The following is a 13432-nucleotide window of genomic DNA, read 5'->3' on the forward strand; positions in this document are numbered from 1 at the left end:
TTAGGCAAGATCAATGTCAAAGAAAAAGATGAGAGTGGTCAAAATAGTGTTTATCTTTTACAAGGGATGAAGTAGTAAGTGTGGGAGTAGGCACAAGAAAAGCTTGTGGGTTACTAGATTTGTTCTACATCTAGAAACCGTTAGGATCAGTCACAAAAATTCGTAAAAAGATTATAAAAAGACAATAATAAATAATTTATGATTCAGAAAGAGGGAAAGAAAAGAATAGGAAAGGAAGATTAAAAAAAGGGGGGGCGGGGGAGTACAGAGCAGTATTTCCAGGGCACATAAGCTTCCAAATGGAGAGAAATGGCATAGACTGAAATAAAACCAGGAGGGAAATATCTCTAGATGTGGCAATGTGGAAATGAGAGGAAGCCAATCCATTGAGGACCCTGAAATCCAGTGGGCATAGCAAAGTAAACATTGCCCAATTAAATAGGTTAAAATTTTCCCCTTTTTGTGGGGTAGAGTAAGAGGTGGGGTAGAAACAAGAGCAGAGTTAAAGCATCAGGAAAGGAAGCCACAGGGAAGAAGAAATTTATTAACTGAAAATGAAAGACAAAATAAATCAATGTTCAATTGAGAGTTACGACAAAATCTCAGAAGAAAACAAAGTGGCCAGCCTTGAACATTCAGACATCATTAAAGAAAACAAAATAAGTAACCATTATCAGAATACACAAGAACTCAGGGACAACGTTAAGAGACCAAATTTAAGAATCACTGGAATTGAGGAGGATTGTGAGATGCAGGTAAATCAAATGGATAACCTCTTCAGGGAATTAAGAAAAGAAATTTTTCTAAATCTTAAAAAAATAAGATGGAAATCCACATACAGGATGCATTCCGAACTCCAAAAAAATAAGATCAAAAAGAACTTTTCCATGATATAATACAAATACCTAACATACAGAACAAGAATAGAATTTTAAAAGTCTCAAAAAAAAAAAAAAAAGAAAAAAAAACCACATCAGGTCATATTTAGAGGCAAGTCAACAGAATCAATTCTCTTTTCTTTGCACAAACTCTTAAAGCCAGGAGGGCTTGGAGTAATGTGTTCCAAGTCCTGAGAGAAAATAACTATCAACCAAGATGGTTACATCTAGCAAACCTATCCTTCAAAATCAAAGGAGAAAGAAAAAATTTTCCAAGATATGCAAAAACTAAAGAAATTCATGACTAGTAAGCCTAAGTGCCCTTCAGTGGATGAATGAATAAAGTAAATGAATAAAGCAAATATATATATATATATATATATACATATATATCGATATATATGTGTGTGTGTGTGTGTGTGTGTGTATATATATATACACACACAACACACAGTGGAGTTTGTGTATATATATATACACACACAACACACAGTGGAGTTTTATTTAGTCATAAAGAAAAATAAAATTATGTCATTTGGTGCCCTTCAGTGGATGAATGAATAAAGTAAATGAATAAAGCAAATATATATATATATATATATATATATATATACATATATATCGATATATATATGTGTGTGTGTGTGTGTGTGTGTGTATATATACACACACACTACACACAGTGGAGTTTTATTTAGTCATAAAGAAAAATAAAATTATGTCATTTGAAGGAAGATGGATGGAACTTGAGACCACTATATTAAATGAAATGAGCCAAACTCTGAAGGTCAAAGGTCACATGTTTTCTCTCATATGTGAAAACTAGAGAGAAAAAGGAAAATAAAGGTGGAGAGAAACAGGGATCTCATGAAAATCAAAAGGTAATCAGTACAGGAAATGAAACCCATAGGTGCAGAAAGGGGGAGCGGTGGTAAGTGCTGGGGAGTGATACTGGTCAAATTATATTGTTATATAGTGTGGCTGTATGAATACGTAACAACAGATTCCATCACATGTACAACTATAATGCACCAATAAAAAATGTGGAAAAATAGAAATTTTTATAGTTAAGATGATGAGAGTATTAGGTCTGTAATAAAAGTTAAATTCCAAAGGGCATAATCAGTGAACTAATTTTTAAAAGAAAAATGTTATTTATTTATACAAATCACAGAAACATACCTTTGTTGCATATGTAGGTTTTTCTATTGCTTCATCACCAATGAAGAAGTCTAGGTCATCAACACCTTTCATGACCCTCCTTTGAGCTTGATCACCTACTTTTGCTGACTCCTTAATAGCAATACCTTTAAAATAAGTTATTTAAACATGTCAAGAAATTCATTTGCTTCAAATAAGATAAGCTTTTACATTATACTTCTTTGATTATAAAGTATTACAAAACATGACCTAGCATATGTAAATTATCAAAACAAGGCACAGAGGTCATGAGAAACCTGTGACAGAAATCATTTTCCACAATGAAATCATAACTTCCACTCATGAGGCAAAATAAGTCTCAAATGTAAAAGCCAAAATTCAAAGTATTAGTGTGATTTTTTATCTTTTTAAAAACTACATTAAGATCCACTTTCATTCTGAATAAAATTATAATCCAAGTTCACATATACTTGATGAAGAATTAGAAATTAAAAGTGAAAAATGCCAACAACAAATGAGAAGAAAAAAACTGCAGGGAGCATTTTTTTAAAACAAACTTTTCTTCATATCTCCCCCCTATTTTCTATTATCATGTAGTATTTTAGATATAATAGAAATCTTTTAAACTTTGATCACATATACAAAAAGATATTTCAATTAAAGTAAAGAAAAGCAATGCCATCCTTAAGTATACACAAAAAAATAGGTATGAATAAAACAAAAAAACAGAAAAGTACCACTAACCTACAACCTTTAGGCATATATAAATCAACTATTTGATCACCTAAAATCTACTCCACAAATTTAAAAAGTACTCTCACATAATTGAGTCCTAGAAAACTACACGAGAAAAAGAGTAAGTGCAAAAGTCAGATATCTATATGTATATAGCTCTAAATTCATTTTCCCTTTTAGGGACAATTTTAACAGTGTATTTCTCAAATATCACACATTTAAAAATATCCTCACTACTCAATGACAAAACAGTTCGGTATGCAATTAAGACTAATGATCCAGTTTGGGGTAAGCCATATAATTTTACCTTATTCTCAACTTCATTGATTTTTGAGACTTAGTAAGCTTCCAGTACTTTGCATAATCATTTTTCCATTTCCTTGTTTTTATAAATGAACAATACCAATTAACTGGATTAGATAAAGGGAAGGGAAAGGAATGGGAATAGGAAAAACAGTAGAATGATATGGATAACTTTCCTACATTCATACATGAATACATGACCAGTGTAACTCTACATCATGTACAATCAAAAGAATGGAAAGTTATTATACTCCATGTGTGTACAATGTCAAAATACACTCTACTATCATGTATATCTAAAAAGAACTAATTAAAAAGAACAATATTAAAAAAGATATTTAAACATAAAAATATTACTATGAAAATTAGTGGCACTCCCCAAATTAAACTGCCTAGGAGTTAGCAACACCACGCAATGGCTCAAAAGCTTTCTTATCTGATGTGCAAAAGTCTTAGTATAGCAGTAAAAGAAATAAATCAGAAGTGCTAACTCTGTAATGTACAAAAATGGGAATTATTTGAAAGTGAAAAATACAAAAGTGTGTTCAATGAAGACAAGATACAATCTATGCTAATAAGAGCTCTATCAAATGTGATTTTTTTTAAACTACTGAAAAATAGTTTATAGTCAGCAAAAGTAAGGTAAACAAAAATAGAGAAGAACAAAAATGTTCCATAGACAATGTACAAGAACAGTACAGTTTTAGGATATTAGAAAGCAACTGAGGTTGACATCTCTAAAGGTAAGATGCCATCTTTATGCTGAAATATGTGCATTCACCAGGGATGTCAACAAGCACTAGTCCTGAAAACAACAATCAAATATGCAAACCAAAGGACAGTCTTTGCAGATTCATTATAGAAGATGTACCACTTAATAATCAGAGAGTAACAGTGATTTCCTCAAAGCAGGAAAGTGTTTACTCATCAGCTTGTTCATTTTTTAATTTAAGAAAATATTTAGTAGATTTTGTAAACGGACAACTAAACAGAGAGCTGAAATAAAAAAGTCAGAGGTACAGAAATAAGACATTTATAACCTGGCAAATCATACTTTTAAAGAGCTGAATCTTTTTTTTTTTTTTTTTGCTTTTTTTTTTTTTAATTAATTTTTATTGTAGGTTGTTCAAAACATTACATAGTTCTTGATATATCATATTTCACACTTTGATTCAAGTGGGATAAGACCTGAATCTTATAGATTGCCAAAAGTGATTACTTCTTTTACTTTGCTTATTAAGAAATCTTTAAATCAACTAATTTGTGGATTAAAAGAAATACTTACAAGAAGGGATGATAAACTGTGGTTCTGTATTTCCAGCATATCCTAATTTTGTATATCTGCAAAACAAAGAGATTTATAAAGTTTCCCTAATATTGTTAATAAGTATGTTAATTCTCTGATTTAATTATGTTAATTTAATGAGATTTCATTGTAAATAGTACACAGAACTCCATAGTTGCAGTTCACTTAACATCTCTGCTTGCAAAATCATAAATGACCATAGTTTTCTTTGATGGGGGGAATGGGTGGTAAGGCTGAAGGCCAGGACACTAGGCATGTACTCTACCACTGAGCGATATACTCTGAGGCCAAATGGCCACAGCTTTTGAAGAAATTCTATTTCAAGAAACTAGTTCTGTTGGAAATAGTAGTATATGCCTATAATTCCAGTGACTCAACAGGCTGAGGTGGAAGGATCATAAATTTGAGGCCAGCCTGGGCAACTCTGCAAGACCTTACCTCAAAAATAAATAAATAAATAAAGAGGACTGGATATGTAGGTCAGTGGGAGAGGACCACTGGTGTCAATCCCCAGAATCAAAAATAAATATTTTTTAAAAATTGATTCTACAGGGATATTCATGTCTGTGTGAAATAATATACAAGAAGATCATTTGCTACAATCTTGCTTAGAACAGCAAGACTGGAAAGCACAATAAAAGAAGAACTAGTTATATATGCTGAGATTGTTCCACAGAATATTACACAGCTATAAAAAGCAGATGGAGGAAGCTTTTAGGTACTGATATGAAATAATTTCCAAAATGTATTAGCTGAACAAAAGCAAGGTACAGAACAATGTCTTAAGTAGGCTCTATTTGTATTTTTAAAAAGGGAAAGGGTAAGAATATATAAAACAGGGGCTGGGGACGTGGCTCAAGCGGTAGCGCTCTCGCCTGGCATGCATGCGGCCCGGGTTCGATCCTCAGCACCACATACAGACAAAGATGTTGTGTCCGCCAAATACTAAAAAAATAAATATTAAAAAAAAATTCTCTCTCTCTCTCCTTCTCACTCTCTCTCACTCTTTCTTTTAAAAAAAAAGAATATATAAAACATAATTATCTAGACACAAAACATTCCTGAAAAAATATATGAGAGATCAATAATTTGAGCTGTCTCCAGAGAATGGAAATAGGTAGGTGACAATGAGAGAAATATTTTTATTGCATCTCACACCATTTGAATGTGTTGCTACTAAAAAATTATACTTTTTTGGATTTTTATTTTTTCAACATTTTTATTGGTGCATTATAGTTGTACATAATAATAGGATTTGTTGATTTGTTGTTACATATTCACATATACACACAATATAACAATAGAATTTGGTCAATATCACTCCCAGCATTTCCTCCACCTCCCTGCCTCCCACCACTTGGTCTCTTTCCTCTACTAAACTGCCTTTGATTTTTAGGAGATCTACCCCCATCTTTCTTTCCCTTTTTCCTCTCTCTAACTTCCTCATTTGAGAGAAAACATAATGAATAACCCTTGACCTTCTGAGTTTGACTTATTTCACTTAATATGGTGGTCTCTTCTTCCAATCCAAAAAATAAATATAATTTTTAAATGTTTTGCCCACAGTGGATTCAGCCTATATTCTTCTCCTCCTTCTTTTTTGGTACCAGAAATTGAACGCAGGGGCACTCAATCACTGAACCACATCCCTAGCCCTATTTTGTATTTTATTTAGAGACAGGTCTCACTGAGTTGCTTAGTACCTTGCTTCTGCTGAGACTGGCTTTGAACTCACGATCCTCCTGCCTCAGCCTCCTGAGCTACAGGGATTATAGGCATGCGCCATAGCACCAGGCAGCCTATATTCTCATAATAAATTAACAACAAGCAGTATACCGGGGACTACTTAAGAAACAGCTGGATACTTTGGGGCTACGTGGGGAAAACTATCCACCATGAGCAGGCTTTAAAGAAAAAGTAAGAATATTCTATATTATTCCATACTCAAACTCATTGCTAAATAATGGGAAGGTAAATTGTTGTGATATCATTGCACTTTAATAATATCTGCAGATTTTTTTTTCTAATATAAAAAGAAAAATCCCCTTGAGCAATGAAGTTTAAGAACTGAGTGTGAGTACACCTGTTGGTGGGGTTGTGAATTAGTACAATCACTATGCAAATCAGTATGGAAGTTCCTCAAAAAGACTAGGAATGGGATCACCACATGACCCAGCTATACCACTCCTGGGGTATATTAGTGATACATGCATACCCATGTCTACATAGCAGAACAATTCACTATAACCAAGATATGGAATCAGCCTAGGTGTCCGTCAATAGAAAAATGGACTTAAAAAATAGAACATAGGCATACACAATGGAGTTTTATTCAACCATAAAAAAAGATTAAAATTTTATTATTTACAGGAAAATGAATACCAGTTGAGAGTATTATGTTAAGCAAAATAAACTAGACTCTGAAACACAAGGGTTTTAGGTTTACTCTCATATGTGGAAGCTAGAGAGAAAAAAGAGGGGAAAGGAGGGGAGAGTTCATGAAAATAGAAGAGAGCCCAATGAAGTTGAAGAAAGGGTCCAGGGGAAAGAGAGAAGAAAAATTAGAGTACTAAAGAATGAAACTGATCAAATTATATGCACATTCAAATGTTACAATAAATGCTATTCACTCATATTATATATAATTATAGTTCGCCAATAAAAGAAATTTTTTAAAAAAAGAGGGGCTGGGGTTGTGGCTCAGCGGTAAAGCACTCGCCTAACATGTGCCAGGCACTGGGTTTGATCCTCAGCACCACATAACAATAAATAAAATAAAGATACTGTGTCCAACTACAACTAAAAATATATATATTTAAAAAATATATATATATATATGTATATATAACCACTAAAATGAGGGGCAAACATACTGTTCAAACTGTGACATTGCTCTACTGACTAAACCTTCAAAGTCTCCTCACTATCCATATTAAAAAATGTTAATAGGGGCTGGAGATGTAGTCCAGTGGTAGAGTGTTTGATTAGCATGTGTGAGGCCCTGGGTTCAATTCCCAGTACTATAATAAATAAAATATAAGCAAAACTTCTTTTTAAGGGAAACAAAAAAGTCCCTTTAATATTTGATTCCTAACAATCTTTCCAGTTGCCCTAGATACCACATTAAATTTTCTAGCCACACAAACTGTTGGGAGCTTCTGAAGAGTTCAATTTATTTCACTGCACTGTGCCACCTAATAACACTGCTCCTTATATGACATGCTTTCCTTCCAACCTTGAATGCAACTGCTAAACCCTTACTCATCCTGCCAAATTCAGGTTCAGTTATCAACTGTCTCTATATAAAAATATTCATAACTTCCCAAAATGGATGCCTGCCTCTACCCTTATAGATGCAATTATGATTTAATAATAATTCCTGAGTCTTGATTCTCTCATCAGTAAAACTAGAAAAAGTTAACTTGAGATTGTTCAGAGTATTAAACAAAAGAAAAAAGTTAAGCATTTATCATAGCACCTGACAGTACACACAATACATATCAACTGTAATTATGTCTTCCATCCATTCTCTCCAATTTTTCCATTCCTTTCACATTCACACAAAGGCCATGCAGGTACCTTAAATTTTAAATGCTTGTAGTTTTGATACAAATTTTTTTAAATTTTGAGACAACATCTAACTATTTTGCACAGGCTGGCCTCAAACTCCTGATCCTTGTGCTTCAGTCTCCCTTGTAGCTGAGACTACAGGTTCCTACTAACATGTCCAGCTATGAATTACCTCATTATCATAAGTCAATGTCAGTCTGTAGGATTCTCAGATCATACATAGTTTCTATATGATATATTTGTAATACCCTTTCATTACCAAATATTGTTTTATTCTTCCAACTCGGAATCTTTTATTAGTGCAAAGCCTTCGGGTGTGGAAAATACAGAACTCCTATAATGGATGGAGGTCAGCATAATTTAACAGCTCACACTTCAGTAGTTCTAAAAGTCAAGAAAAATTACTCAAATGCACAAAAATGATCATGATATGACACGAATAATCTGTTTCTACTGAATTCGTGAAAATTAGCTGTAACCTAGCTGAAATAAAGAGTACAGGATCAAATTTAAAGAGTACCCAAAACAGTGCAGGCCATGAGGCAATGACAGGAAGTGGGGCTAACAATATACTTGGCTCCCAGTTAACAAAATGAAACTGAATATATGATACCCAAATAGATGCTTGTTTAATATAAAACAATCTGTGAGAAACAGAAACAATTTTAATTCATCTTACAGGAAATAGAGCACGATTTCAGGATTTGGGAAGTTAGGCAGTGATTTTTAGAAAGATATTTTGTTCTCCTTTATAGGATTTCTAGAGGGAAAGCACACATTATCTCTAAACTGAGCCCTCCGAGCCCTCTTAAAAAAGTTTTCACAACAACATCCCCCAGATTCCTCCATGAAGTCTGTCCTGGTCATTTTAACTTATAACACATTCATTCTTTCAATAAAAATCTTCTCTCAACCACATGCCAAACACATATACAAGCATAACTGTTACTGCTATGTGTGTTATATGATACCAAGATATCTGAGAGACCATATTACAGTAGTAAGTCTCTTAAGAAAATTCCATTTAAGTAACTAACCATATCGGATCAACATATTCCTAGTCCAATTCAAATTCCCTGGAGTGAGCATAATCAAAACAAATATGCTCTTCCTTAAAACTCAAAATTTTAAAAATGCATACAGAATTTAACTGTATGGATATATCGTGCTTCATTTAATTATTTCTAATGTATTATAAATAAGAGAAAAGTGATTTTCCAATCTCAGGAAACAACTACGAAATATTAACTACGTATCATACATTAACTAATATTTCTATTACCTTGGGTTTAAAACTTAAATAATATCCCCAAAGAAAAAACTTTGTAAAGTCTGTACATGCTGATTTTACAGACTGTTAATTTGATGGTGACCATAGAATAATATTTTCACCCATTCTTAAGAATTAAGAGGGAAACCCAAGAGCACTTAACCACTGAGCCATATCTCCAGCCCTTTTTAAAATATTTTATTTAGAGACAGGGTCTCTGGAGTTGCTTAGAACCTCAATAAATTGCTGAAGCTGGCTTTGAACTCCTGATCATCCTGTCTCAGCCTCTGGAGCCCATGGGATTACAGGCTTGTGCCACTGTGCCTGGCTACTAGTTTACATTTGAAAAGCTCTTATTTGGAAGTATTAAAAATATTTAGTATTCAATATCTTCCCTAATTTATATTTTGTTTTTCTTACAGTCATAAAATATGAAAAAAAAACTATAAATAAAGTTTTAAAGCAAACTTTATGTAGCTATACCCTATCCCCTCCAGTTTATTTGAAAGTGCTCTTTTAATATTACTATTTTTTGTGTGCCCAGGTCAAATTTGAGAATATGTTATCCAAGCTTGTCCTTTTTGACTCTACTCTGCAGTTCTTTTGTATTTTCCTAGGCTCTTTACCTCTCATCTGCCCATTTTTTTAAAAAACTTAAATCCTCCTTATCTTTTTAGGTATGTGAGCATTAAGTATTTTTTGATGAACATTAACATTCTTCTGTAATTTCTATAGTCCTATTCTGATTTTAAATACTTACAACACACATTTATTCTCTGAACTTTGACTCATGTTTGTTTTCAGTATTTTTAAAACTCAAAATTTTTCAAAAATTTGAAGTTTGCTGAGCAAATAAATAGTGATTCTAGAAAGTGATATTTCTATTTTTTGTGCTCTCTCTCCTGGAGAAAGTATGATTTTTGATGATTGAGCCTCTCAGACTCATTCCTCATATTTTTAGAATATGATTTTCTCTGTTTGTTAGATCCAGAAACCAAATGCTTTTTACAGTCTTAAGTAATTTGTTAAGTAATAAGTATAGTAATATATAAAACTTCATTTATAGTTTTTTTTTTTTTTTTTTCACATTTTAGGACTATAAGAAAAACAAAACAGGGTTGGGGTTGTGGTTCAGTGGTAGAGTGCTTGCCTATCATGCATGAGGCACTGGGTTCGATCCTTAGCACCACATAAATGTAAAATAAAGATATTGTGTCCACCTAAAAAATTAAAAAATAAATATTAAAAAAAAGAAAAAGAAAACATAGGAAAGATATTAAATACTAAATGTTTTTAATACTTCCAAATAAGAGCTTTAATACTTCCAAATGTAAACTAACAGCCAGGCACAGTGGCACAAGCCTGTAATTCCAAGGGATCCAGAGGCTGAGACAGGATGATCAGGAGTTCAAAGCCAGCCTCAGCAACTTATTGAGGTTCTAAGCAACTCCGGAGACCCTGTCTCTAAATAAAATAGTTTAAAAAGGGCTGGAGATATGGCTTAGTGGTTAAGTGCCCTTGGATTCAATCCATGGTGCCAAAAAAAGTAAACTAGCTTCCATTAACCTAAAACCTATTACGTTTTACTCTTGAAATAACTGCATATTATCCTCAATTAACATATTTCCATGAACTCTCAAAATTTTGACAGTCATCATTAAAAAATAAACTTTTTACAAGCAGATGGTAAAAGAGTTTGTCACTTTTTCTCTGACTAAAAACGTCTGTCTCATAATTGGAATCTGGTATCTTGAACTCTTTAAATTGCAATTTAAGAATGTAATCACTTCCAACTAAAAACTTGTTTTAAATTTTTTTATATTAATGAAAACAGACATCAAATCAATTAAATGTTTTTCATAGTATTTCTCTAGGCATGCATATGGACTGCTCTCCTAGTCATAATATTTTTCAGAATATGAAAAAATGCCACAGTGAACCTTTTTTACCCTTACCTTTCTAAAAAGAACTTTAAATTCATAAATCCTGTCACCATGTTTTTACAAAGCCCTTAAGTTTTCTCTTTAGTTCTCAGTATCCAAAAAAGTCATTTTTGAATGCAACTTCAGAAGACAATATCTATCAGAAAATCTTTTTTTTAAAGTAACTTCAGAAGACATATATACCAGATTATACAACAAATCTATAAAAAGGCATTCACTTAAAATCTCATTCTTCATCGGGCTCAGCTGGTAAGAGTGATTGCCTTGCATGCACAAGAACCTGGGTTCAATCCCCAGCACCAGAAAAAAAAAACACCCTCTTCCTTCCCTCAATCCCTTTTTTCCTCCAAGTTGTCTTAAGTAAAAACTTTTCCTTTGGATAGCTAATACATACTCTGATCTCATTTCCTCCTATTAAGATTTTAAATGGAATTAAAAGGCTTAGAATTTTAAATTTGCCATCTGGATCTCGGCATAATTGCATTTTACGGAATTCAGATTTGGGACCAAGCTATTTACGCATATCAATCTACAGATTCATGTAATTCCCATCAAAATCCACCAGTGTTTTCCAGAAAAATATAAAAATTTATCCTATGATTCATGTGGAATCTCAAGGAGCCCCAAATAGACAAAATAATCTTGAAAAAGAACAAATCTGAAGATTTCCCACTTTCTGATTTCAAAACTTTCTACAAAACTACAATAACCAAAACGGGCATAAACACTAATTAACATATACACTAATGAACAGAATACAGAGCCCAGACACAAATCCTCAGGTTTATCATCAAATGATTTAACAAGTGTACCATACTTATTCAAAAGAGAAAAAAACAGTCTTTTCCAAGAAAGGTGCTAGGGAAAATGCAAAAGAATTAAGTTAAATCTTTACACCATATACAAAAATTAACTCAAAATGGATGAAAGGCCTAAACGAAAGAGCTAAAACTATGAACAAAACTCTTGAAGGAAAACAGTGGAAAGCTTCATAACACTGAATTTGGCTGTTTTTTTAAATATGACAAAAGTAAAGGTAAGAAAAAAATAGAATAATTTGATTTCATCAAAATCAAAGATTCTAAGAACACAGTGCAAAGGTAACCATGAACTAGGAGAAAATATTTGCAGATCATATATCAGAAGAAGAGTAATATCTAATATAAACAACAACTATAATTCAACAAAAAGGCCCAGTTTTTTAGGTTTTATTTTTCCCATATTTTTATTGGTACATTAGAACACATATATAATGATAGCATTCACTGTTACCTATTTTTTTCCACTGTTACATACTTATACATGCACAGCATGTAACAATATAATTTGGTCAATAACATTCCCCAGTATTTTCCTTTTCCCTCTTCTTCTCCCTCCCCCAGTCCCTTTCCTCTGCTCTACTGATCTCCACTTTTCTTTTCCCTTTTTCTCTCTAGCATCCACATATCAGAAAAAATAGGACCTTTTACTTTCAGAATTTGGCTTATTTTGCCTAACATAATGTTCTCAAGTTCCATCCATTTTCCTGCAAATGACATAATTTCATTCTTTTTCATGAGAAAAGTCCAATTTTAAAAATGAACCAAGGACTTGAACAGCCATTTCTCTAGAGAAAATATACAAATGACCAATAAGTAAATGAAAAGATGGTCCCCATCATTAATAATTAAGGAAATATAAATCAAAACGACAATGAGATACTCTTCACATTAGCTAGAATGACTACTATCAAAAGCACATAAAGTATCAAATGTTGGCGACAACATGAAGAAATTGGAACTCCTATATGTTTTATTGGTAAAGTAAAATAATGCTACCCCTGTAGAAAAACAGTGTCATGGTTCCTCAAAAAACAGAATTACCACATAATACACCAATTCCACTTCTAGGTATATACCCAAATAATTGAAATTAGAAACTTGAACAACTAGTTATATACCCATACTCAACATTATTCATAACAGAAAAAAGGTGGAAGTAATCCAAGTGTCCATCAACAGGGGAATGACTAAACAAAATGTGATATATACATCCAACAGAATATTATTCAGCCTTAAAAAGGAAAGAAATTCTGACACATCTGTAACATGGGAGAATCTTGCTGACATTAAGTGAAAAACTACTCACAAACAACTATATGATTCCGTTTATATGGGGTTTGTAGAAAAGTCAAATTTACAGAGACATAAGAATGACAATTACCAAGGACCTGAAGTGAATGAAAAGGAGGAAGAATTATTGTTTAATGTTTCACTTTGGGAAGATG

General features: G+C 32.6%; 1 protein-coding gene across 1 annotated transcript in view; it reads right to left on the bottom strand.

Moving 5' to 3' along the window:
* Actr3 (actin related protein 3) overlaps window positions 1–13432 on the bottom strand; it is a 59519-nt gene that overhangs the window by 28330 nt on the left and 17757 nt on the right. The window contains exons 2-3 of the mRNA XM_076866133.1: window positions 4363–4418; window positions 2061–2185 (exon numbers count right to left, since the gene is read on the bottom strand). Coding sequence (XP_076722248.1) covers window positions 2061–2185; window positions 4363–4418 — 181 coding nt within the window. The remainder of the gene's footprint in view (window positions 1–2060; window positions 2186–4362; window positions 4419–13432) is intronic.

Source organism: Callospermophilus lateralis, chromosome 9 (assembly GCF_048772815.1).
Source record: "Callospermophilus lateralis isolate mCalLat2 chromosome 9, mCalLat2.hap1, whole genome shotgun sequence".
NCBI classification, from domain to species: Eukaryota; Metazoa; Chordata; class Mammalia; order Rodentia; family Sciuridae; genus Callospermophilus; species Callospermophilus lateralis.